Raw genomic sequence first — 24,474 nt, forward strand, 5'->3', positions numbered from 1 at the left:
GTGTGTGCGTGTGTGTGTGTGTGTGTGTGCGTGTGTTTTTGTATGTTGTGCGTGTGTGTTGGCACTGTAGTCTATAACTTTGCCTATTCTAGGAAAATTTCAAGGAAAGGAAACACCCCAATTGCAAATTAAGTGCAATATGTAAGGAGGTATGTGATTGCTTCCACAGTTTTAACAGCCATGTTCATATTCAGCCTGTACTGTTATTAAGTCATCATACCATTAAGTAATAGCCTACCTATAATGAGAGCAATTGTATTAACCAGCTCTAAAATATTTATTTCACCATAGCCACAAAATATTCTGTTTAGGCTGGTTTGGGTTTTACATATACATTGTTATTATCTTTTCAAATTATCTGAAAAGCATATTTTCAAAAATCAAATTGGCTTAAAGTTTTATTATTGTGGAGGTGTAAACAATATAAATACAGCAGTAGTAGTAGGTTAGTGTGTAGCCTAAGTGAAATTGTGTTCTTTGGTAAGCTATGTTTAGGCAAGTGAAAGACAAATGGACGAACATAGGCATAAATGACCAACTAACAGTTCTGGATCTGCAGATATTTTCATAAACAATCTGTTATTGGTATCAAGAATGGCACCCTCACTTTTTTGTTTGTTTGACTGCTGCATGTATGCAAATGATGTACTGTTATGTGTATGTATGCAAATTATGTATAATAATTAATTGTGCAAACAGCAGTGATTTGCATCTCATGTATCTAGGTCACCAAAGTGATACTCAAAAAATGTGTCCAGGGTTGGCAGGTCTGACATTGTGTCACTTTAATATACATTTCAGTGGATTGTCATAATTGAATGTTGAGGTTATATCATAGGCAACTCTGAAATAACAGATAATAATGTGCACTGCTAATATCTTAAATCAAGCTTGGTCTTGGTAACGAGCATGTCTTGAACTTAACTTTGGTGTCTTAACTACAGTCTGCCAGTGTCGCCCTGTGGTTGTTTTGCTATGGTATGATTTTTAGCCATATGCTGAATATATGCAGATTGCAGCTACAAACTTAATGAAAACTACAGTGCACATTTGCACAACGCCATTTTCTTAGTACGTCGATTATATGTGTTATTTTCTCATCCTCCCATAGCCAAGACGAAGCCACTAGCCAGCTGAATGAGTTACTGTAGCGAGTCGATTCTTCTCTCACACAACTTTTATGTTTCCAGCCCACCGAGAGGAATCTATCTCGGTGTTCCCACCCCTGCAGTGGGTGCTAGGAACTCTATATGGAACACAAAATGTTTTGTTTTCCCACCATTCTGTCAAACCTTTCTCTCCAGAGCATCACAGAACTCTTAGAGTTTTTCTTCCAGCTTCATTCGGCTTAGGTGCTGCGCAAAAACACTTTGCACTTTGCGCCTATGTCTTAAAATGGAAGTTGAAGTGGATTCAGTTACATTTAATTTCTCATTTTACATGTTTGCATATTTCACAGTCACACAGATGAACCCAGTTGTGCACTTGGGGGTTGTCATTCTGTTCTGAGCAGGTGTTGCCATGGTCGGCCCTCTTCCGATTTTCATTCGTCCCAGTTGTGGATGGCGAGGTTCTGCCCGACACCCCTGATGCCATGCTAAACTCAGGCAACTTTAAAGACACTCAGCTCCTCCTCGGGGTCAACCAGGATGAGGGCTCCTACTTCCTGCTGTACGGTGCACCAGGCTTCAGCAAGGACAACGAGAGCCTCATCTCCAGAGAGGACTTCCTAGAAGGTGAAGCTCACTCAGCTGACAAGAATGGACAGAGACAGAAAGAATACCAAATCCAGCTCAAATCTGACTTAGATTGAAGTAGAATTTGAGATGTGCTCTACATGAATAAAGAAAAGCTTATTTAAACTGGACTGCAGTTACAACAACCAGCACAGATTCTGCTGAAAGCTCAATCCCATTACTTTCCATGAGTAATGACACATGGTTGAATGATCTGTACAATTATTATCTGTGCAGTTACCTGCTGTATATAATGAATAAGGTATAAATAGATGTGGCTAGTGTTGTGATGAAACATTAATGTCACCACAAAACAGAAAGTGAAGCAATAGTCTAAACTTTTTCTATATTTACATACACTGACACTTCTGCATAACCATTCTGATAATCTAACTAGTGAGAATAATGTGGGAATCACCATTATCAAATTCAGTCAAAACCTTTGCAGCCATTGAACTTTACCACATATTGTTCATCACAGCCACAGTTATACCACTAAGTCAATTAAAAAGGCACCTAAAACTTTAAACCTCACCCTGGCAGGTGTAAAGCTGAGTGTACCACATGCAAATGATATCGGCCTGGAGGCAGTGGTGTTGCAGTACACTGACTGGATGGATGAAAATAACGGGGTGAAGAACCGGGATGCCATGGACGATATTGTGGGCGACCACAATGTCATCTGCCCTCTGGCCCACTTTGCTCGCTCCTACGCCCAGCACAACGCCCTCAAAGCCAACATGGGGGGAGCTGGCTCTGGGGTGATGAACAGCGGAGGAAACTCACAAGGTAAGGTGTGTGTGTGTGTGTGTGTGTGTGTGTGTGTGTGTGTGTTTGTGTGTGTTGCAATCTGCTACCTACAACATTTTACTCCCCTGCTTCATGTCTGTGATCTTTTATATTTTTTATACTCTCAAAATAATTAACCATAATATCTACATTGCCTAGATTAACCTTCACAACACCACCACAATTTAAATCAAGTACAGAAATGGAAATAAATACCCATGTCCTGGTCCTGCCTTATCAGGACCTTACTTTGGCTAGTTATTAGGTAAAAAAACATGTGAGGGAGCTTTCTGATTGGTGGTTCTTGTATAATGTTGTAAATAGTCTTGCTTATACACCTAAAATATTGAATATTAAAGACTGGATGATAGTGTACATGTCATGTTTGATTTTCTCCATTCTCCATTCTCTTGGTGCACCAAAAAACACTGTATGTCTTGGTATTCTAGCATCAGATGGCTTGATTATGTTTCCAAATGTAATAAAAATGCAGTGTGTACAGTACAGTACAGTGCAGTTTGTTTGTGATTTTTGCTCAGAAGATAGATAGATGACCTTAAATGGTCACAGTTAACCAGTGGTTATATGGGTATATGTTTCTACTGATGACATGAACTGAATGATTGAACTACACTAATGTAGTTAGTGTTGGACAGGAACATAAAAACTGTGATGCAGGTTATATTTACTAGGGGTGTCACAATTTTCCAAATCCATGGTTCGATTTTCAACTTTCGATTTTTAGGTAAGGTAACAATTTGATTTGATTTTTGATTTAAACTGCTTGCTATGCCATTGATAAGACTATGGAGTCTTGATTTGTAAAGGTCACCAAATCCTTGGTTTTATATCCTGATAATTCGATGAATGAAAGAAATTGCTAGACCTATCATAACCATTTGGAATCAATATATTGTGTGGACAATCAGATATCGTATTAAACATTCTAGTTTAAAACTTATTCAATCACTTAAGAAAAAGATCAGGATGTATCTCCCCGCATTGACAGTGAATTATCCATCATGACAGTGAATTATCCATCAAAAAACATTCTACCACCATCTGCGAAGGCTGGTGATTTCACAGCATTACTGTGGACAAAAAATAACCTCTCACCCTTTCATCTACCTGCTCCTCAAGGAGGGGTCTACCTTTACCTGTTTGACCACCGAGCATCTAATCTGGTGTGGCCAGAGTGGATGGGTGTGATCCACGGCTACGAGATCGAGTTTGTCTTTGGCCTGCCACTGGAGAAGAGACTCAACTACACCCTAGAAGAGGAGAAACTGAGCCGACGCATGATGAGATACTGGGCCAACTTTGCACGGACTGGGTGAGACATCACAGACTGCAAAGAGTGAATCTGCTATGTACTTATTAACTATAATAATCAGCAGATAGTATAGATTACACCAGAGGGGACAGACACATCTTGATTAGTTTGCTTCATTACTGAGTTGCTGTCAGTTACAGATCAGACCAGATCAGAAGATACAGAGTCTTCTGATCTGATCTCCATCCATCCAAAACTTTCCACAGCTCATCTGACAACACAAATCAAGTTGTCCAGCTGATTTTTCCTCTGTCAAATCATCGTACTCCACCCCATTGTCTGACCTAAAAGCAATAAATGATCATTCAACTTCTAAACTGATACACTGTGACTGAAAGTTGCTCAAATATATGTTGATATCGCTGACATTTCTTATTACTTATCAGCTCAGCAGATTTATCGACTAGAAATCAGCTCTGTAACACTTTCAGGTGTAATATGATTATTTAATTACAGGCTGCTATCCAGAATTGGTTTGCATCATAATGTGTGGAATATACAAATAAGTGGGGGGGTTTGCCAATAAAGTCCAGATTGTACTGTGAGTTTAACTGGATGCTACATAAAATTACCACAAAGTCTTTGTAGTGAAAGCGCTGATAGGAGCTCTGAACTTGTTCACGCAACATAGAAAAAGATCTCTCTGGACTTTGGAGGTTATGGAGAGGTTTGTAGTAAAATTTTAATTTAGCTAAACTTTGGAAAAAGACAGGTGGCTGAATTACACTGCCACTGCCAGACATTTCACTTCCCATTTAGCCTCTGTTCCACTAGGTTCTGTAACTCAATACAAGTTTCTCATCCAGCACTTCTTTCATTCATCTTTAAGAAAGAATGTTCCAGGAGTTTACTTTCCATATTCTAAGACAAACTGGCTCCACTACAGCAGCTGCTTTTAGAAGTTAAAATGTTCACAATTTATATTCAGTTTTTTAACACAAAAAAAAAACTACAGCCCCCATGAAAATTTACGTCATACTTACGTCATTGTAACTTGGTTTCATGCAAATCCATTTCAATCAGGAGAGACTCAACTTCTTATGAAGTAAATGATATTTATTGAACAAGCATGATAGTTGAAGGTGGAAAAGTCTTTGTCAATTAAACCTCATCAAGATGTCACCGGATATGAAAGGGAAGAGATGAATGCGACGATAGAATAGGATAACCCCCCGATGGAGTCTAGACACTGGTTGTAGTGATGAAGAGGCGTAGATCTAGCTGGAGTGGTGGAGCTTCCAATGAACTCGGCCCTAGTGCCGAGTGGAGAAGGCGAGATGGTGATCCAGGAAGGAAGGGGAGAGGAGCGAGCTTCCGTGACACGGCCATGGAGATGGATGGGGTGGAGGAGTATGACTTAATTCTCTGCCTAGGACGTCATTATTCCATGATATCTTTACATAGAAAATAGTTGTTTGCAGACCCCAGTGGCACTAAATGTCGTTTATTGCAACTTTAAGCTATTGCTCTCAGGACATCATTTCAGGGCACCCATTTTGAGGACTAGAAGAGTCTCCCTCATCCCTAGTGTTATTGATATGCTTAATGGCAAATAGCAATCTGGCTGCATTCTTTGAACTTCCCTTGCACACTTGCACATCTGCACTCTTGCACATTTGTACTTGGTATGAATTTCCATTTCCCTGCTCTAGCTCTGTGTTTCATTGTGTTAATGTGTTGTTGATGTTGTCTTTTTGTATTCTGTCTTAATGTGAACCCTGGCTGCAAAACAAATTTCCCCTAGTGGGAAAATAAAGATAACCTTGAACCTGGAACCTTGAAACAGGCAAATTATTGTAGAGATCATGTTCAAAGTTTGTATATGGTATTGTCTTCTTTTTAGTTTTAGTTAACTTTTTATTATGTGATGTTTTATTTATTTGCACAAATAGTAAGACACAAAAAAATAATGAGTTAAATGGCTTATTGAGACACCTCACCAAAAAGGGAAAAAAAACAATAACATCTAAAATTAAGTTTTATCATAGAAGAAAATATAGGCACAAACATTCAGAAAAAAATAGGAAATTATAATAACCTTCCTTCTTCCTGTATCCTTCCTTCTTCTTACCCCTCTCCTCCTCCCTGTCAGAAATCCCAATGTGAACCATGACAGCTCTGTGGAAAACAAGAGGCGCTGGCCTCTGTTCACTGTCAGCGAGCAGAAACACGTTGGACTCAACACTGAACCACTGAAGGTCCACAAGGGTCTCAGGAATCAGATGTGTGCTTTCTGGAACCGCTTCTTGCCACGACTCCTCAACATCACTGGTAAACTACTCAGCACATGACATCAAAGGTCTTATTGTAAATTCTCACATAAAAGCTGATATTCAAACAATAGCTGAGTCTCTAATTACAGCTGGCATGAGTGGCTCAATCCAATAAAGACCAGTCTCTAAAAAAGGCCAGGTAAAAAACACTGTGGAGAGATGAAAATATCAGAACTAAAATTATAATGTATAGCCCAATCGATATCAGTATTTGAGAGTTTAAATATCTGACAGCTAACACAAAAACAAAACCTTTTAATGATTATCTCTTATTTGGTTGAAGAACTGTGAAGTTATGTATTTGAAGGGACATTTTATTTCATGGTAAATGCAGCTTCATTTAAATTTCCACAACACTTTGCATTTCTTTCATTTGGTGTTATTGTTGCTATTGTCATTGAAACTCCACATTCATCACTACTCAGCACATGACATCTGTACAGGAAACTATTCTTCACTAGTCATTTTCCTCCCAGTTAAACTCATGGCATGGTCACATGCTATTGTCATTGAAACTCCACATTCATCACTACTCAGCACATGACATCTGTACAGGAAACTATTCTTCACTAGTCAATTTCCTCCCAGTTAAACTCATGGCATGGTCACATCAGGAAACAATGCATTATAGGTCTGCAACATTATAGGTCTGAAGGTGTCCCTAAAAGGTCTTATCGTAAATTCTCACATAAAAGCTGATATTCAAACAATAGCTGAGTCTCTAATTACAGCTGGCATGAGTGGCTCAATCCAATAAAGACCAGTCTCTAAAAAAGGCCAGGTAAAAAACACTGTGGAGAGATGAAAATATCAGAACTAAAATTATAATGTATAGCCCAATCGATATCAGTATTTGAGAGTTTAAATATCTGACAGCTAACACAAAAACAAAACCTTTTGATGATTATCTCTTATTTGGTTGAAGAACTGTGAAGTTATGTATTTGAAGGGACATTTTATTTCATGGTAAATGCAGCTTCATTTAAATTTCCACAACACTTTGCATTTCTTTCATTTGGTGTTATTGTTGCTATTGTCATTGAAACTCCACATTCATCACAAGTCAAGACCAACATGTCTTAAATCAAGTCCAAGTCCTAGACTTAGTATTCCGAAAAGTATCACAGCTGTACATTGAATTCACATAAATAATAAATGCTTTTTGAAATTTGTATTTAAAACATTTATAACAGTTCTTGGCACTCTTGTTGGGGTTTGATATGCAATTTTATTACATCTGAATCTGTTATTGAATTAATTTGTCTTCAACTTTAGACATTTGTAACAGAAGTAGAAAATAACGGTACTGTAACAGTATTTGACGACAATTATAACTTCTCTTAGATCATTAGATCATTATTCATAAAACATGAAAATGAGCTGAGCAGCAGAAGATATGAAATATTGATTAAATATGTATCTGACACATTGAAATTACAGCTGTAATCTGCTGACTTAGCACACTTTATTTTTTACAAGCTACATGCTCTAAATACTGAAGGTCCTGATTCATAATTAATAAGCTGATCAACTTAAAATATTGATACAAATGAAAGTTTAAAGGATAAGGCTGGCAATTTTCTATATTTCTCTTATTGTCAACAAATCTCATGTGCCAAGCCAAACCAACAATGAACTCTTACAATACTAGCAAGTATTTTGTGTGTATCCAAAGCCTGATATACCTTATTCCTGTGAGCTGCAATGATCGAGAGAGAGAGAGTTAAGTTCCCTTTCATCTTGTTTGTGGGCTTCGATGTTGTAAAAAACAGTGAGAGCTGCATCATCCAACCAGATGTTGTTTTTTGCAGACCAGCGCAGAATATCTAAACACAGAGCATCACTCAACTTTAGCTCCTAGTGACAGATCAAACATCAGAAATCCACATGACGGAATAACAACAGTAAGATATGTATTATTGTTGTTGAATGTTCAATGAGTGAAAATGAGTTAACATAAACGATGGACAGATAGATAACGGTTTGCTACTGGTGGTAGCTGGCCAGCTAACATTAGCCTTGTGCTTGGCAAGTTTACATTTAACTTACCAATTGAAAGTAAATAACACGTTATTATTAAAAAAAAATAACATGCAGATAGACATTTAATTGTGTCCCATAGGCTGTAGGCCTAACTGTTAGCCCATACACCACCCCAGTCTCACCAGAGCTGACTGACTGGTTTTATATAAAATAATCTGGAGATCTGATCTACATGAGGGAGTAATGTGTGCGTTTACTAGGGGTTTCACAATTTCGATTCTAAATCGAATTAAATGAGCATTTGATTTCGACCTTCAAATCAAAAGTAGGATCAGCGATTCTCCCTGTAGTTTTTTTCCTCTCCACCCCGCCTACTTCCACACATCCAATGAGAAAAAAACATTTCAAAGATGACACAGCGTAGGATACCAGTAGTCTGCAGCTGCATTTCACCATTGCTACTGCCAGAGTCGGAGATGATGGAGACACAGCAGGACGGGAGAATCCTCCTGCTTCCCTGAAGTGAAGGGTGTGGCAACATTTTGCCTTCCCCATGAGTTGTGTAAAAAACGAATGTGTAGTTGACGGAAAAAATGCAATTTGTAAGATATGCTACACACAGTAAAGTTGAAAATATAATGACAGATTCAGAAATTCCTGGATCAATAACTCGTAAGCGAAACACTGTTAAAACACAAACAACGCCTCTTTCCTACCATAGTAAGGTAGACAACAAGCTAAAACCTCATTTTCACCACAACGAGCCGTCCTCTGAGCTGAACTAACACCGTTGGTCTTTTTGTACAGCTGTGAGACAGGTGCACAGGGACCGTTTACAAAGTGCAACACACATAAACTTAGTTTCCTGGTTACTTTTTGCAGGTTGGGAAACTCAAGCTGTTGTTGTAAAGTACCCTTCTGCCATCTAGTGGTTCTCCTTTTTGTTACTGTGTTTAACAGTTTGTTCCCAACTGACTGGTGAAATAAGTTATTGTTAGGGACTGTTCGTTATTTATCAGAGAGAGGAGGGTGGCTGGGGTATGACTCTGTTTTTTTTGTCTTCTGTTTTTTTTATCTTGACCCTCCCTCCACCTAAATAACCACATTTTATTATATTCATACCAAAGGTAGGTAGTATTGGAGGAAATAAAAAGCAAAGGCTGACCATTTCCAACCATTATGTTTAATAACAAACCGTGACTCTTAAAGCTTGGTCCTCTGACCCCCCTTCCCTCATCGGGGAAAAAAGCAAACTACCAGCCCATTTTACTGTGTCCTCTCCTATAGCAAGTTACTGTAAAAGTTACCTATGACAAGCCCAGCTCTGAAACAAAAATAAGACACTAACTTAGTCCAACCAGTTTAATGAGCAAACAGCATGGAGGGAGTGAGACTTATCACCAAAACAAACCTGTATGTGTACTTCAGCAGAATATGGGTGCATGACAGCCACCCCTCCTACCACACAAAACCAACATTTAATAAGCCTACACATCACACACACACACACACACACACCACAGCACACACACAGCCAACATTAGTGACATGTGACGTGCATAGTAATGACTGTTTTCCCAAATAAACCGTAACACACACAACAGTGGCAGCAGTGGCCAGAATAATATCAGTTATTAGATTTTAAAAACTTACCCTTTGATGATCACATTAACAAAAGTTACTTGAAAACAAAATCCTGGGGTTGAAAAAAGCTCTGGTGTAGGTTTTCCTTTGCTGATTAACTCCAATTTTTCATTAAAAGTTAATCTTGAAAAATAGGGGAGCACAATTCAGGAAATCTCACGATTTGTTTCGATTCCGATTCCGATTCTTGGGGTCATGATTCGATTCACAATCGATTCGCAATTCAAAACGATTCACAATTTAAAAACGATTTGATTTTGATTCAAAATCAATACTCAATTCAATACATTCATAGATTTGATTGTAGATTGATGTTTTGAGTTATTCTTTCCATTTGCCTGAGGTAGACACTTTTATAGGTCTCAAATAAAAAAGATCATGCTGAATCAAATGTAAACATTTGCTACTCAATGTCAACCCTGAGTAAGATTTATGTTCCTTTAGTTCACTCAGTCAATAGGAAACCAGCCCTGAGACAGAGTCAAATGAATACTTAATACAAAAATAAAATTGACTGCAAAGATGAACTGCTAAGTGCAAAAATTCAATAATAACTTAAATTCATACTTCAAATAACAAAATCAAACAAACAATAGCTGCCTGCTACATTTAGCTGCAAAGTGCAAACAAGAAAATTGATCAAATTGGTCAAATTGATCACTATAAGCAGATGATTATTATAACCGATTTTGTTTCTTTTTCTTAATTTCTCATACAGATTACCATCTAATTGACATTTGTATACTTATTACATGAATATAATGTAATGAAACGGGCAGCTCCGCTATTTACTGAATTTTATTGACTGTTTCAAAATACAGAACAGCTGCTTTTGGCAGTTTGTCATAAGCTTCAAGGAGACTACGTTTTTCATTGAGATAAAATGACTCTCATTCTCATCCTCAGGTAACCAGCTGGCAGGCTGATGGGTTGTGCGTTGTGCGTTTAGGCTGCGGGGGTAGGGGCTGCAGGGGCCGCAGCAAGAAAGTTGAACCAGAATCAACTTTTGGAGAAACACAACCTGTAACGCTGTACAACCTGCCGTATGACAAAAACATTACTAGGAAGAGGGGAGGACATTTCTCTTTGTTTGATAACGTGAAAAGTAAAGTTAGGCTTTGCTGACAGTTTCCCGACTCATTTCAAAAAGACAAGAGAGAGAGAGTAGTGGTCGAGCTAAAGAGGAGATGGATGAGGAGAGGAAGGGCTGTTAACGTTAGTGAGGAAGCTGGTGAATCAGATTAATAACCATTTTTATCTGACTGTTTCACAGCGGCTACGTTCTAAAGCACAAACATCCCCATACACCTCCGCTCAACCCTGCAGCTGTGGTAGTGAGAAATCCTTTGAATGAGAGGAATAAAATGTTATTTTCTGACTGTTTCACAGCAGTTACAAATAAATAAGCCAACATCCACACAAACCTGCGGAGGTGAGCGGCAACGCCTGATAACAGTCTTGTCAAGCTACTTCTTTCCTTCGAGATAAGAAAATCCAAAATATGTCCAAATGATTGCCGTCATTGCCGATGGGGCAGGTTGCATTTGTTTTTCTGTCAAGTACTCCATCGCTCGCGGCCTCTCCATGACACACACTTCACTTCCTTCTTGCCCCCGGAGTTGGGTCCGGGCGAAAACCAGTGTGGTGTCACTGTGCCATCTATGGGATTTAGCAAGCTAACTCATGTCAGGAAAAAAATGGAAAACAGCGTCTATTCTTGGAATTTCTGAATGATTCTGAATCGGCAGAGATAGAATCGCAATTCTTATGTGAATTGATTTTTTTGCGCACCCCTATTGAAAAAGGCATGGTTAATCCTCACTAGCCATGGTTACTCCCGGCTTGTTTTCCGTTTTTTTCTCGCTTGATTGTGACCGCTCAATTTCAGTGCGCCAGTGCACTGCTTAACACATAACAGCAAAGGCTGGGAACACTGTTTAAATGGAGTGTAATCTGTCAGCCAGCAGCAGCAACCATGTAATTGTCAGCTGACAAAACAAACAACAGTGTCAGCCTACAGGGCAAAAGCCATGTTAGCTTTCCTAGCTGACAAATACTTGCCAGTATGGACAGTAATGTTCACAATATGATTTCATGTAAGCCTGAATGACACTTATCAGTTCTCTGTCTTATCAGTCTTCCTTGACTTGTTTGCGTTTGTATGGGTCATGTAGTCATGGTGACGTAAACGCTGCTATCGCCGCTGAAATTTGGCAGCGGAACCAGCATATCTGCCCACTACAATAACTGTTCAGTGGTGTGCAGGCTCTGCCTACGGTACACCTATGGTATACCGAAGGTACCCATTCACACCGTTATATCACACTTAATACCATGTAGCCTCTTTTTAAAGAAGAATTTGAAAATGTAAATGACAGTTGTCAGGGCATAAAACCAATGATCTGTTGATCTTTACAAATCAAGACTTGATAGTCTAACAATGGTATAGCCATCAGTGCTGGAAAAGAAATGCTTCGATCAAAAATCAAGTCGAATCGTGACCTTAAAATCAAAACTTAAATTGAATCATCGATTTTGAGAATCGCAACACCCCTAATGTTTAACTGTAGTCCAGCTGCTGGAAACAGCTGCCCAGCTAAACAGACCACTTTTGCGTTGATTTTGTTGGAAGCATGTGTAATTAGAGTCCTGCTGTCTGACACTCAGCTCTCAGCCTGCATTAACCGAGTAGCTTCCTCTATTCAAGATACTAGTTTAGGATTAGCATGACCCAGTTGTGGCACAACAGCATACTAAAGCAAATCTACAGAACATTTTCAGACAGTTACACTGCCTTATTCATTATTGGTTAATATATTTTTAATCAGTTGAATTATTAACAGAAAATAACCGATAATCAACTGATCATTGACCTCCGTACTTTATATCATCTGTTTTCTCTGTACTAGTAGGCTTAAGTGTGAAGGAACATAACCAAGCTATGTGAAATTTCTTAATAACCTAAACGTGGGTGGTTGATGTGTTTTAAAGCCAGGCACCACAGTTGAATAGGAACAAAATAATTTTGTTCTTCTATCAGACTGAAACTCATTAATATAGACCCACATACAATATATTTCTGTATTATAACCTTTATTCTTTATCATGAAATTATGCAAATTACGCAAACTCATGAAATAAGTCAGAACAAATATAGCAATTTCAGATGTGTTGTCTTCCCTTAATCTTATGTGTATAGTAATAATTAATTAATAAGAAAGATAAAAACATATGTACTGAAAGGTTATGTAGATGGTTGATTATTTGAAAGAGTTTGCAGAAAAAGAAAAAATATCAGTTTCATTTTATAGATTGAAAATGGCATTGAAATGACAAAAAAGAAAACTGGCACTAGAAAAGCTCAACAGTTCAAAAGCGTCTTCTTCCCTCAAAGGACTATTGGTCTAGAGTATTTAAACTTGATGGCAGCATTAGAGACCATGGTTATGTGTGAAATGGTGCTGAAATCTCATAATTTTACATACTGTTTTGTGTAGCAGGTGTCAAGTAATGTAACCTGTAACATGTTTTACAACCCTGTGAGTATTTCCATGTGATGGTACTTTATACTTCCACTCCACTACATTTCAGAGGGAAATATTGTACTTTCTACTCCACTACATTTATTTGACAGCTTTAGTTACTTTTCAGATGAAGATTTGACACAATGGATAATATAACAAGCTCTTAAAATACAACACATTGTTAAAGATGGAACCAGTGGTTTCCAACCTTTTTGGCTTTTGACGTCTTACAAAAAGCAGTGTGTAGTCGGGTTCACATTTCACATGTCTATGAGTTGTTAACAGCTCCACCAAATAGTGATTTTTCCCTCTAAACTTCTCGCATGCTTTCATTTCAATAAATGTTCAAATGATCCAATATTTCACCAAAAATCCAAGATTAGAGAAAAAGTCAAAAACTGAAAACAGATTAGTGTATCAGAACTTTGGCTCGACCCCTAGGTTGGGAACCACTGGACTAAACTAGCTAACTGTATATAAAGTAGTGTAAACTAGCTCCACCTCCAGCAGCTACAACAGTAACATGCTGCTCTAACACTGATGCTTCACTATTAATAATCTAATGATGTCATATATAATAGTATATCAGTCAGAGGGACCAAACCACGGATTTTGCAAACAGGACTTTTACTTGTAATGGAGTATTTTTACATTACTGTATTGGTTCTACTTAAGTACTTGGATCTGAGTCCTTCTTCCACCACTGTTGTCAGTACACTTAGTAAGGAAGTTCTGAATGTGCGCACATTCTCAAACACAAGAAGAAATTGACGAATTGGATTCTATGCATAGACATTTGTGTATATATGGTTTAAGCACAAAACTGATAAATGAAGCCGCAGATTCTCTACAGTTGAGGTTAATATAGTAACGAGCCAAGATAGAGAATTTACAGTAAATGTTCTTATTAACCTTACTGGTAACAGGACTGAATTAGTGTGAAGCGCTGCTTAAACCAACATTATCTTTATGTCCCTGTGTTTCTCCCATCAGATAACATAGATGAGGCAGAGCGTCAGTGGAAGGTGGAGTTCCACCGCTGGTCCTCCTACATGATGCACTGGAAGAGCCAGTTCGACCACTACAGCAAGCAGGAGCGCTGCACTGACCTCTGAGAACCTCAGCTGAGAGATGAGAGAATGATGGGGAGGGGGAGGCAGAGAGAACAAGCTATGGCCATTTCCCTCCATAGCCCCTCAGTGAATTCTAACTTCATTTCAAACTTTTTTTGTTTTGTTTTCTATTTCAATACACACACAAACACAGGCACTGATGATTCTTATTTATATTATTTATACTATTTATTTATGTGTTTTTGTTTCTTCTGACATTGTGTGTGTCTGTGGAAATTAAGGGCTATGGAGGGAACTCGTCATCAATATGGAGGAATATTTGAAATGTCAATGACGTGTCATTACCTCGGGTGTGTGCGTGTGTGTGTGCGTGCGTGCGTGTGTGTGTGTGTGTGTGTATGTGTGTGTATGTGTGTGTGTGTGTGTGTGTGTGTGTGTGTGTGTGTGTGTGGCTTGGAAGAACCCAGTTGAACTCAGATCTCGACAGGCCCATGACACTGCTGGTTTACTGCTGACTCACTTGTCTTTGTGTTAATCTCATACCGTCAACTTTTGTTTTCTGAGGATTCCTTCTTTTCAACATATCAGGGTTTTGTTTTTGTTTTTTTGACTCAACAGTACTGTTCATTTGTGTCTTATGTTTCTGTTGAAGCCTTTTAGTCTTGTTCTTGTTAATTAATTACTGTTATGACCACTATTCCCATTACTTCTCGTAATTTGCCTGACTTTGTCTTGTGTATTTCTCATGTGGTAAAGCCATAAACCGGGTTAGATCCAAGTGTTTTTGTGTGAAAAAAGACTCCCTAAGCTTTTCTTCTGTACTGGGAAAACCACTTTATGCTAGCTTGATGTTACATGTAGGTTTGGCATGATTGCTGACAAAAGTTAGATCCTTCCATTTCTAATATAGATGGTGTGTGATGTTCAGATGCACTGATTTTTATAACATTTCAAAAGTTCATGTTAAATCAGCTTGATGGTTGAATAGAAACAGAAACAATTCCTGTTTATGTTTATGGTCCTCCTCAGGTATGCCGCTGTCTGCAGTTTATATTTGTCCCTTGCTTTTTTCCATATCAGCACAGATAGACAGAATAGCATGCAGACGGTGAGCAGAGGAAGGAAGTGTAAATGTGAAAGGAATGTGGCTGCTGATAATGTAAAAACTGTCAAAATGTCATAAAATATCTCTGCAAACGATAAACGCAAACTTCTGATCGAAGGGATACCTTGAATTCTGTCAACTTTCTCTTCAGACTCCTTTGTTCTTCATGTCGACATAATTAAGGTAACCCTTTAAATATATAACGTCTACATGTTGTCTGTACAGGTCTGTGTGTGTGTCTTTCAATCCGAAACCTTTGGTGAGATGTAAGAATCATGGACTCATGACCTCAGTCCTTCTGAAATTTTGGTCCTGGCTCTGTGTGGGAGCCATTAGTCTACTGAACAACTGCACTAAATGATGTGTGTGCTTCCACTCAGTGTCGTGTACAGCTGTAATGTATTTCATTAACATGTCTGTGTGTGTGTGTGTGTGTGACACCCCTTCCTCTCTGTTCACTTCACTGCTTTATCTGTCTGTCCTGTCATTTATCTTTCTCTTCTTATCCTTCCATGTCCTCACATCTCCCTGTTTCTTTCCTTTCCTTCATTGCCCACCACTGCCCACCACTATCCTCTCCTTCCCCCTGTCTCTAACCCATCCTCCATCTCCTCTGTCCTTCTCCTCCTGCATCTGTTCCTCTCCCTCCATCTCCTCTCTGTTGCCCTGCTTTCCGCCTCTCCGTCTTCCTCCTCTTTAATCTTCCTCTCTACTCCGGCTGTCATCTTCATCTCTAATCAACCTCCACCCACCCTCCTGTCTTTCCTACTCTCTTCCTTTCATCCTTCGCTCCCTCCTCTCCCTTCCTCCTCTCACTTTTGTGTCAGACCACTCCTTTATTTGCCCCTCCCCCATCTCTTTCTCCTTCCACCTCATCTAACTTTTCTCCCCTTCATCATCTTCCTCATCTCTCCTTCTTCATCCATCTCTCAGCTGCATCGCTCTTCCCTTTCCTCCACCCCCCCACCCCCCACCATCCTGCTCTCTGTCCCTGCCCCCTCTCCCATCTCTCTCTGTCCTCCTGCATTTTCGTTAGTCTAATGGAGGCAGAGTAATTCACTCAGCAGCAGGATAATGTGACAGAGCGCTGGCTCAGCCTCTGGCCTGCCAGCTAACAGGACACGATGGATTTATGGATGGATGGATGGATGGAAAGAAAAAGGAGGTGGAGGTAGAGAGATGAGGCTGGGAGAGAGGGATGGAGGAGGCAGAAGGAGAGGCGAGATCTGATGGAAAAATGACAAGACAGTAAAGAAATACATCATTACATAACTCTTGTCCATAGAAAAACTGTATGTGTGTGTTCATGCTGGATGTCATCATGTTTAACTGCAGCTCACACATATCACACACATCGCACTGTTGACATCATAAATCTTTAAAATGTAATAAACATTCTAAACTTAAATTGACACACATTATGAGTTCACTTAATAATTAATTCTGATATCCACCTCAGATTTGGTTTCCTTACATGCAGGGCTGCACCCAACAATTTTATTGGCCACCAGCCCTCGCCAAAATATACAGTAGCTGGTGCAGTGTTGTTTAATGTTATCAGAAGTGACACTGACACTAGTGACTTTAGGAGTGTGGTGTACTGAAAAGTAACACAACAAAACCATAAGACCTTTAAGCTAGCTGTTACACAAACTGCTTAGTTAGTTTTTTTCACCCTGGAACACAAGTGGCTGACTGTTAGATCAGGTTTACTCCTAAACTTGACTCATTAATACATCAACTGAAGAGTAAATAGTATTTATTGTATATAGACATGCTTTCCATTAATCCATTTATATTTAGTTATATGTACTAAAAGCATTTATTTGAAAACAATCACTTACCTTTAAATTACAGAAAGAGTGAAAATCAACTCAAACTGAAAAAATTAACCAGTTGAAATTTAAATAATGGAAATCCATATGGTGAATTACAAAATGTAAAACTAGACAAATTAAATACTTGAGTCAAAATTTGCACAAAAAATGTACTTAATATTTTAACTATTTCATAGAAAAGTCTCAGAGAATGACATTTTATATTTTGTGTGCACTAGATATAATAACTTTGTTGTATCTACAATTATATACAGTTGTATATACTGTGTGCACAAGTTACTATCTAATGGGAACAAGATTCAGAAGATCCATATGTTTTTAGTTATTATGTAGTGCACAAAGCATTTGGATCTTGTACGTACAAGCTAACAAGTAACTGATCTTGTTCCAACAAGATAACTTAGTGAACACAATACCCATACGTTGAGTCATTATCTGGTGTGTACAAGATAACAAATCTTCAAAGGCCTCTCAAGGAAACATTTCTGACTTGTTACATTGTCACTTGCTAAATGGGACTTTTGACTTTGGCTGCCTTCTCACTTCACGTGTGTGTGTGTGTGTGTGTGTGTGTGCGTGTGTGTGTGTGTGTGTGTGTGTGTGTGTGTGTGTGTGTGTGTGTAGTGCGCGTGCATGTGTGTGTGTGTATTCACTGACTGTACTCATCTGTCAACCTCTGCCATTTATTTTTATTTGAACACTGGGAGAGAACTGCATCAGCACTCTGATTGGTTGATGGCTGTCCCAGGGGAAGCATCTGTGTTGGCATGTGAAGCTCCTGTTTATGGACTAGAGTAGTGGTAGTCTAGCTTTAAAAAGAACTAAATATGAATAAATAATTATACCTGATGTTTAAAAAATACCAGTGAGGAATGCATGTGTGAATGGCTGTGTGAGTGACAGCTCCTCCAGCTCCTCTCATGCAATGGGAGACCCCGCTTAAGCCCACTCCTTCCCTTGCCCTCCTATCAAATCCTTGTGCATGTCCTGAATCCACCCGTCCCCAGTCCCCCTTACCAAACTCGGACTGTTATTTTCTGTAAAATTTGTACTTTTGAACAAAACTATTATCAAAGTAAGTAATATATCTCTAATGTTAGGTACGTTTGATGTTAGCAATAACATAAATACATCAGTAAAGGAATATATTTGATATTTAAATGCAGTGAAAATATAACGTGATAAAACAGCAATGATGATGGATAGAGGTTGTATTTTAAAAGCAATATTATTCTGAGTATTAACTAAAAATGAGTGCCATAAATCTTTTTTCTTGTATTGTTCTGTTTGTTTGACTTTGTTTCCAGTCCTCTGCCTCATCGTTGTTTGTTCCGGTCACTAGTACTGTAAATGTTGAAGGCTTCTGTAGCTTCCCAGTATGTCTCTGTGTATCATGAATGCTGACTTGGTTAAGCTATAGCAACAGAAATAAAGACACCCTGCTGCTTCTGTCCACCTCAAGCTTTTATTGAGTCTCAGCATGCACCATCAGCACCTCCAAGATTTTTTATCATATGAATCAAGGCTGATAGGAATCTGTCTCAATGTACAAAGAGACATAACAGGACAGCACATAGACTACACTCTTGCTGTAATTTACGATTGCTTACGCTCAATTTTCACATCTTACATAGCATGCAATATGAAAATATATCTATCAAATAATCATTAATCAAGTTTATTAGAGCATCACCACATTGTATATATTCATCACTGAATTATAATCATTATTGTACTGTAAAATAAAATAGTCATAATCATATAATGCTGTAACAACTTCCTCAAAACAGACTGCAGTGGTCATTTCATCAACGCTATACAAATGGCAATGAGAAGAATGCAACTTTCACAAAATAATATGTGAAATGATGAATCCCTTTTGGAAAATTTATTTTTAAAATTTATTTTCAATACTGTGTTCCTGTAGATTATGGCTTTATGTTATAGTAATTCCTACTTTCATAAAGGGCAAAGACATGAAATAAGGTAAAATTTAACTTAATCACTGAAAATACAGTAAAGCATAATAAAACTGGAAAGCAAAACTCACTTGAGCATGAACTTGTGCTTATATGAATTGGCTGTATTTGAAAACTTGTAATTTACTGTTTTGCATTTTGTATGTAAGGACAGTGTTTTGTGTTTACACCTAAGAATTTAACAGTTTGACTCTTTTCTGTAAGAGTTTTGTACATTAAAAACCAAAGTAATTTAACAAAATCAAGGAGCCTATCTTAAATATGACCACAGAGATTTTGCATTTGAAATTCATTTTTGGGCCTCCCTGTGGCAGCAGCTGTCTAGTTTACTAAAACCTCAGCTTTGCTGTGGTGAGTGAATCAGGGCTGGAGCTGAGAGGCAGGTTAAACCTGGATGAACTGGTCCAATTCTTCTAATGACAGGGTTCCTCCAAAGCATCCTGTGGCTGAAATCCCCAAAGGATCACACACACACAGAATAAAGCTTCAGCACATATACACATGGGAAAAAGAACTATATTGCTTTAAATCAGACATAATAAAGTTTTGGAGACTGTGCAGGACAAACACAGAGAGGAAGGTGAGACAGTCTCGTGTTTCCAGAGGAAAGAAGTGTGAGAAGTGTTCAGTCACAGACTTATAAAGGTTTCATGCTGCCACCTAGTGTTTTTTCTATGTATAACTGATGATCATTATACTGAACACGTGTGGTGTGTCTCTCTAATACTGCACAAACATTTGGTCTAATTGATTTGACAGTGATTCAGGTGTCAGTGACAGGATTTGACAGTTTTTCTTGGATACCCTACAAGGTTTATCTACTGTTTTAGTCCTGCCCTTACATAAAGACTTGAGAGATACAGATTAAAACTGTACAGCAGATATCAGATATTCTTTTTTTCATACTGGATCTGCTACTCCCCCAGAACCACAGATGGCACTGATGTCTCAAACGGGTCATGGAGAAGAACATTTTGTTACAAAATAATATATCTCTTAAGATTCTGTGGCAATACAAAACTAAACCAGTGGTTCCCAATGTGGGGGTCAGAACTAGGCAGGGGTTCCAAAGACAAATTTGAAGGGGTCACAAGAAAGGTTGAGAAACAACGTTTCACAAAATAATGTGTATTTTCTTGTAAAATATTAAAAACTTATGTTTCTTCAAAGGATAAACACCAAACTATCTGAGAAGATGTGATTATTAAATTATCCAGTTCATTCATGAAACAGCTGTAATTAAATAATATTAGTAACAATAACTTGATTTGTGTGGCACAAATCAAGTTCAAGTACACCCTCCATTTAAAAATGTGTTTTAAGATGAGCACAGAGAGACTTTCCTCCTTCAGCAGATGAATGTGAAAACAAACTGCACAGTGAAAAAAATAACATCCAAGTGAAGTAACAAGAAGAAAAATATACTTTTGAGCGGAAGATGTTTAACTGCAATCATGATTTGTGACACCACAACTAATTTGGAGCCAATCATGATCCAGTAAGCGACTTACACAAGTGTGATGTGAAAACTTGAAGCCTCAAGTGCAGATACACTGAGAATGGACTTAACAGTGAAGTAGGAGACATTTTGTGTCCAGCAGTTTTGAAATAAAAAATATTCACATATTCACAGACTCTGATTTTTTCAATGAGGAAACCTTTAACTCACCTTCTTCTATCTTTAAATTAAAGGTTTCCTTCCTTTTTATAGTTAAAGTCAAAGTTCTTCATAAACCATAAATGAAGACAAGAATTTTGTAAGCGCCTTGCTCTTAAGCTGTGACAAGTGACAAGAACAGGAGACACACAGGTATACTGAAATATAAAGCACATTTATTTACAACAAACACATTGAGTTGCAAAATTAAAAATAAAGCAGCAGAAAGCTATGAGGGGAGGGAGGGGGGTGTCTCTGGATTGTACTCTGGTTTAGATCTCACCAGGACCACTCACTGTGCTGCCTTCATGTCCAGCTGGCCCAGACAGGAAAATACACCAACAAACAAGGACAACAATATGGACATACATAAGAAAATCATAAATAAAACAAAGGTTAAACAAAATGCAGACAGAGGCTAATGACAAGCTGGAAGCTGTAAATATGAAAATGCTGTAGGAATGTCTGACTTGACAGACATGATATCATTATAAAGTTGACAGTGAGATTTGTTTAAAATGCAACAGCAAGGTGGTTGACAAGGGAGTAATATTGAATTATCTGTACACAGAAGGGTTATGAAGCCTCAAATTTGCTGGACAAATTGTTGTAGAGGGGAGTCTTGACTGTACTGACTGGAAGGAGGAATAAAGCAGCAGATAGTCAAAGGTCAACAAGTAGGTAAGACTATGGAGCACTGGATACACAGGGCTATGTTTTGAATTTCTTTCTTGGTTAAACTTTTTTTTTTATCAAACGCAGAGTGGACTTGGCTATGGTGCCAAGGACTGTCCATGACTGGCTCCAAGGACAAGCATAGGTTGTACTTGGTTTCAGAACACATTAGGCAAAACATTTAGGTTCAGCATTGGAATAATTTAATCTGATCTTCAGCCATATGTATTCCTCTTCAGTGGGCCGTGTTCAAAACTCTATTGTGGAGGCCAAAATCTGTGCTTGCTGTGGCAGACAACCATGAATCTGATAGTGGACAATGACAATGGAGGAGGCCTCCTCATCAAACATAGAAGCCTTTTGGAATTGGTTGGCTAAATCAACATACAGGTAGGTATCAGGAGGTTAGAAGGACTGCAGTTTCTGTTGTTGCAAAAGTAAAAACTGGAGTGTCAGAGGAGCATAAATGAGGTTCCAGCAAACTCAGGTGATGGAAGAATGGGAGGCAGGTTTTTGTCCAGGCTTTTTCAGCAGGGAAGGAAAAATACAGACAGGTGGGAATTAGCTAAAGGAAAGGATTACAACTTTTTTGGCTGCAGAGGCAAAGGCTGAAGTGTGGGAGGAGCTCAGGAAAGCCTCAAAGAGGTTCTGGCACACCATCAGATAGCTGAGGTTTGTTCAGTTTGGGCAATTGTGTGAAATTGTGTTCAGGAATTATTTGGGTATTATTTATTGACCAAGATGATTATAAGAAATAGTTTTCAGTGACATCTATTTAAAACTGATAAGTAAGGCAGTGGACAAGGGAGTAATGTTTTGAATAACTTCCTCCAGGCGCAGGAGAGATATGAAACCTTACGCTGTAAAACAGAAATCCTCACATTTCTCAGGGAAGGCTTAAACATACTTACTATAAGAAGGACTAGAGCAATAGAAAAAATCTAGGCTTTAAAAATAGATTAAGCCATGAACAGGCTTTGTCAGTACTTTCCATCAAGAGGACAACAGAGGTTTTCAGGTGCAGTGGAAGTAAGTTGTACTTAGTTTCAGAACACATTAGGCTGATAATTGATGATCGACATCAGAGAGGGTGAAGAGATTTCCATTTTGTGGTTGGATCAGATGGATCCAACTCCAACTGACAGACTTGGGTATACACATGCTTAAGGGTTAAACAGGAGTGACTGGCTAAAAGATGTGAGTCCTGCCCTCTGAATTTCTTGCATCTCAGGGAAGGTTGGAGACATGGATTCTGGGTGGGCCATGTCGGACATGCTGTAGGTGGACGACATCATTTGAGAAAGCCTCCAGGTCAAACAGGAAAGTGTTTGGGCTTGGTTAGACTGTGTGACATCTGAAGTGATATACAGTGAGGTATCAACAGGCTTGGATGACTGCAGCTTCTGTGCTTTCAGAAGAAGAGCTGGGGTGTGAGGAGCATCAGTAAGCCTAAGTGATGTTTTAGCAAAATGTTGGATAACTGAGGAATGAGAGGCGGGGGTATGTCTAGGCAATTATCAGAGGAGAAGACCGATTACTGACCTCCACTGGAGGTATATAATCAGTGGGCTGAAGGAATATTTGAACCTGACCAACATAGAGAAGGGCACACAATGAGGGTTAAATGAGAGTGTCTGGCTGAAACCAAAAGGTTACCAACACTGAAGGACAGCTTTTGGGGTTTGGTTAGCTCAGGGGACTTCTGAGTCAACAGACACGTCATTATGCACAGGGTAGCAAAAGCTTTGGTTTGAGAGGAGTATCAAGGCGCCTCAGTGAGTTTCTGGGAGGCAGGGTATGTCCAGGCTGTTTTCAGCAGGGAAGGACAACTACCTATAGACAAGTTAGAATTAGCAAAATGAAAGGATTACAACTTTTTTGGTTGCAGAAGCAAATACTGAAGTGTGGGAGGAGCTCAGGAAAGCCTCAAAGAGGCTCTGGCACACCATCAGATAACTGAGATGTGGGAGGCAGGGTTTTACCCAGCCTGTTCTCAACTGAGAAAGGGGAACTAGTGACCATGAATGTAGAGAGCTACACTGGAAATAAACAGAATGTATTATTTAGTGAGGTTCTGGCAAATTGTCAGATGGCTGAGGAGTGGGTGGCCAGGCTTTGCCCAGGCTAGTTTCAGCAGGGGAGGAGAAAAACTTACAGACAGGTAGGAATAAGAGTGCTGAGGGACTGCATGCTCTGTGGTTGCAGAGGCAAAAGCTGGGGTGTGGAGGAGCTGAGGGAGTCTTCAAAGACATTGTGACAAACTGCAAGACAACTGAGGGGTGGGAGGTAGGGCTTTGCCCAGTGTTTTCTCAGCAGGGGAGGAGAAATACTGACCTTGAAAATAGATAAATAATCACACAGTGAAAGTAACACTTGAAAAAAATAAAAACACAACTCTGTAGAGAGGGCATATTTAGAATCTAAATGTGCAGTGATTAAAGGGGAATGTCTGAAAGACGTTACTACAACTACAGAGATATTTCAATTGCATTCTGCATGGTGGAGGTTGAGGACATGGACTCAGAGAATTGTAGAGACATTGAATGTCATAGATAGTTAGAATGTCATAGAGACTTGGTTAGTTTGTGGAACTCTTGATAGACACATATGATAGAGACAGAGGGACTGCAGCTTCTGTGGTTACAGGAGGAAAAGCTGGAGGAGGAGCTCAAGAAGGTTCTGGAAAAGTGAAACCCCTGTTAACACATATGGACTCAAACACTAGAGACAGAACAGGCTGCCATTCACATCATTAACAGCTTCTCCATTTAATATTATATAACTTGCAAAAAACTTTAAAAATGATGCATGGAGACACATCGCTCAGAAATTGAATTACTTAGTTGGAGACAATGACCATTTAGA

The 24,474-nt window shown here is 38.8% G+C and overlaps 1 protein-coding gene across 1 annotated transcript in view; it reads left to right on the forward strand.

The window, feature by feature from the left end:
• Positions 1–18,753, forward strand: part of ache (acetylcholinesterase (Yt blood group)) — a 57,215-nt gene extending 38,462 nt beyond the window's left edge. Inside the window, exons 5-9 of the mRNA XM_067579257.1 lie at positions 1,514–1,736; positions 2,280–2,525; positions 3,666–3,858; positions 5,951–6,129; positions 14,276–18,753. Coding sequence (XP_067435358.1) covers positions 1,514–1,736; positions 2,280–2,525; positions 3,666–3,858; positions 5,951–6,129; positions 14,276–14,397 — 963 coding nt within the window. The 3' untranslated portion in view covers positions 14,398–18,753. The remainder of the gene's footprint in view (positions 1–1,513; positions 1,737–2,279; positions 2,526–3,665; positions 3,859–5,950; positions 6,130–14,275) is intronic.
• The last annotated feature ends 5,721 nt before the right edge of the window (positions 18,754–24,474 follow it).

This window comes from Thunnus thynnus, chromosome 22 (genome assembly GCF_963924715.1).
Source record: "Thunnus thynnus chromosome 22, fThuThy2.1, whole genome shotgun sequence".
NCBI classification, from domain to species: domain Eukaryota; kingdom Metazoa; phylum Chordata; class Actinopteri; order Scombriformes; family Scombridae; genus Thunnus; species Thunnus thynnus.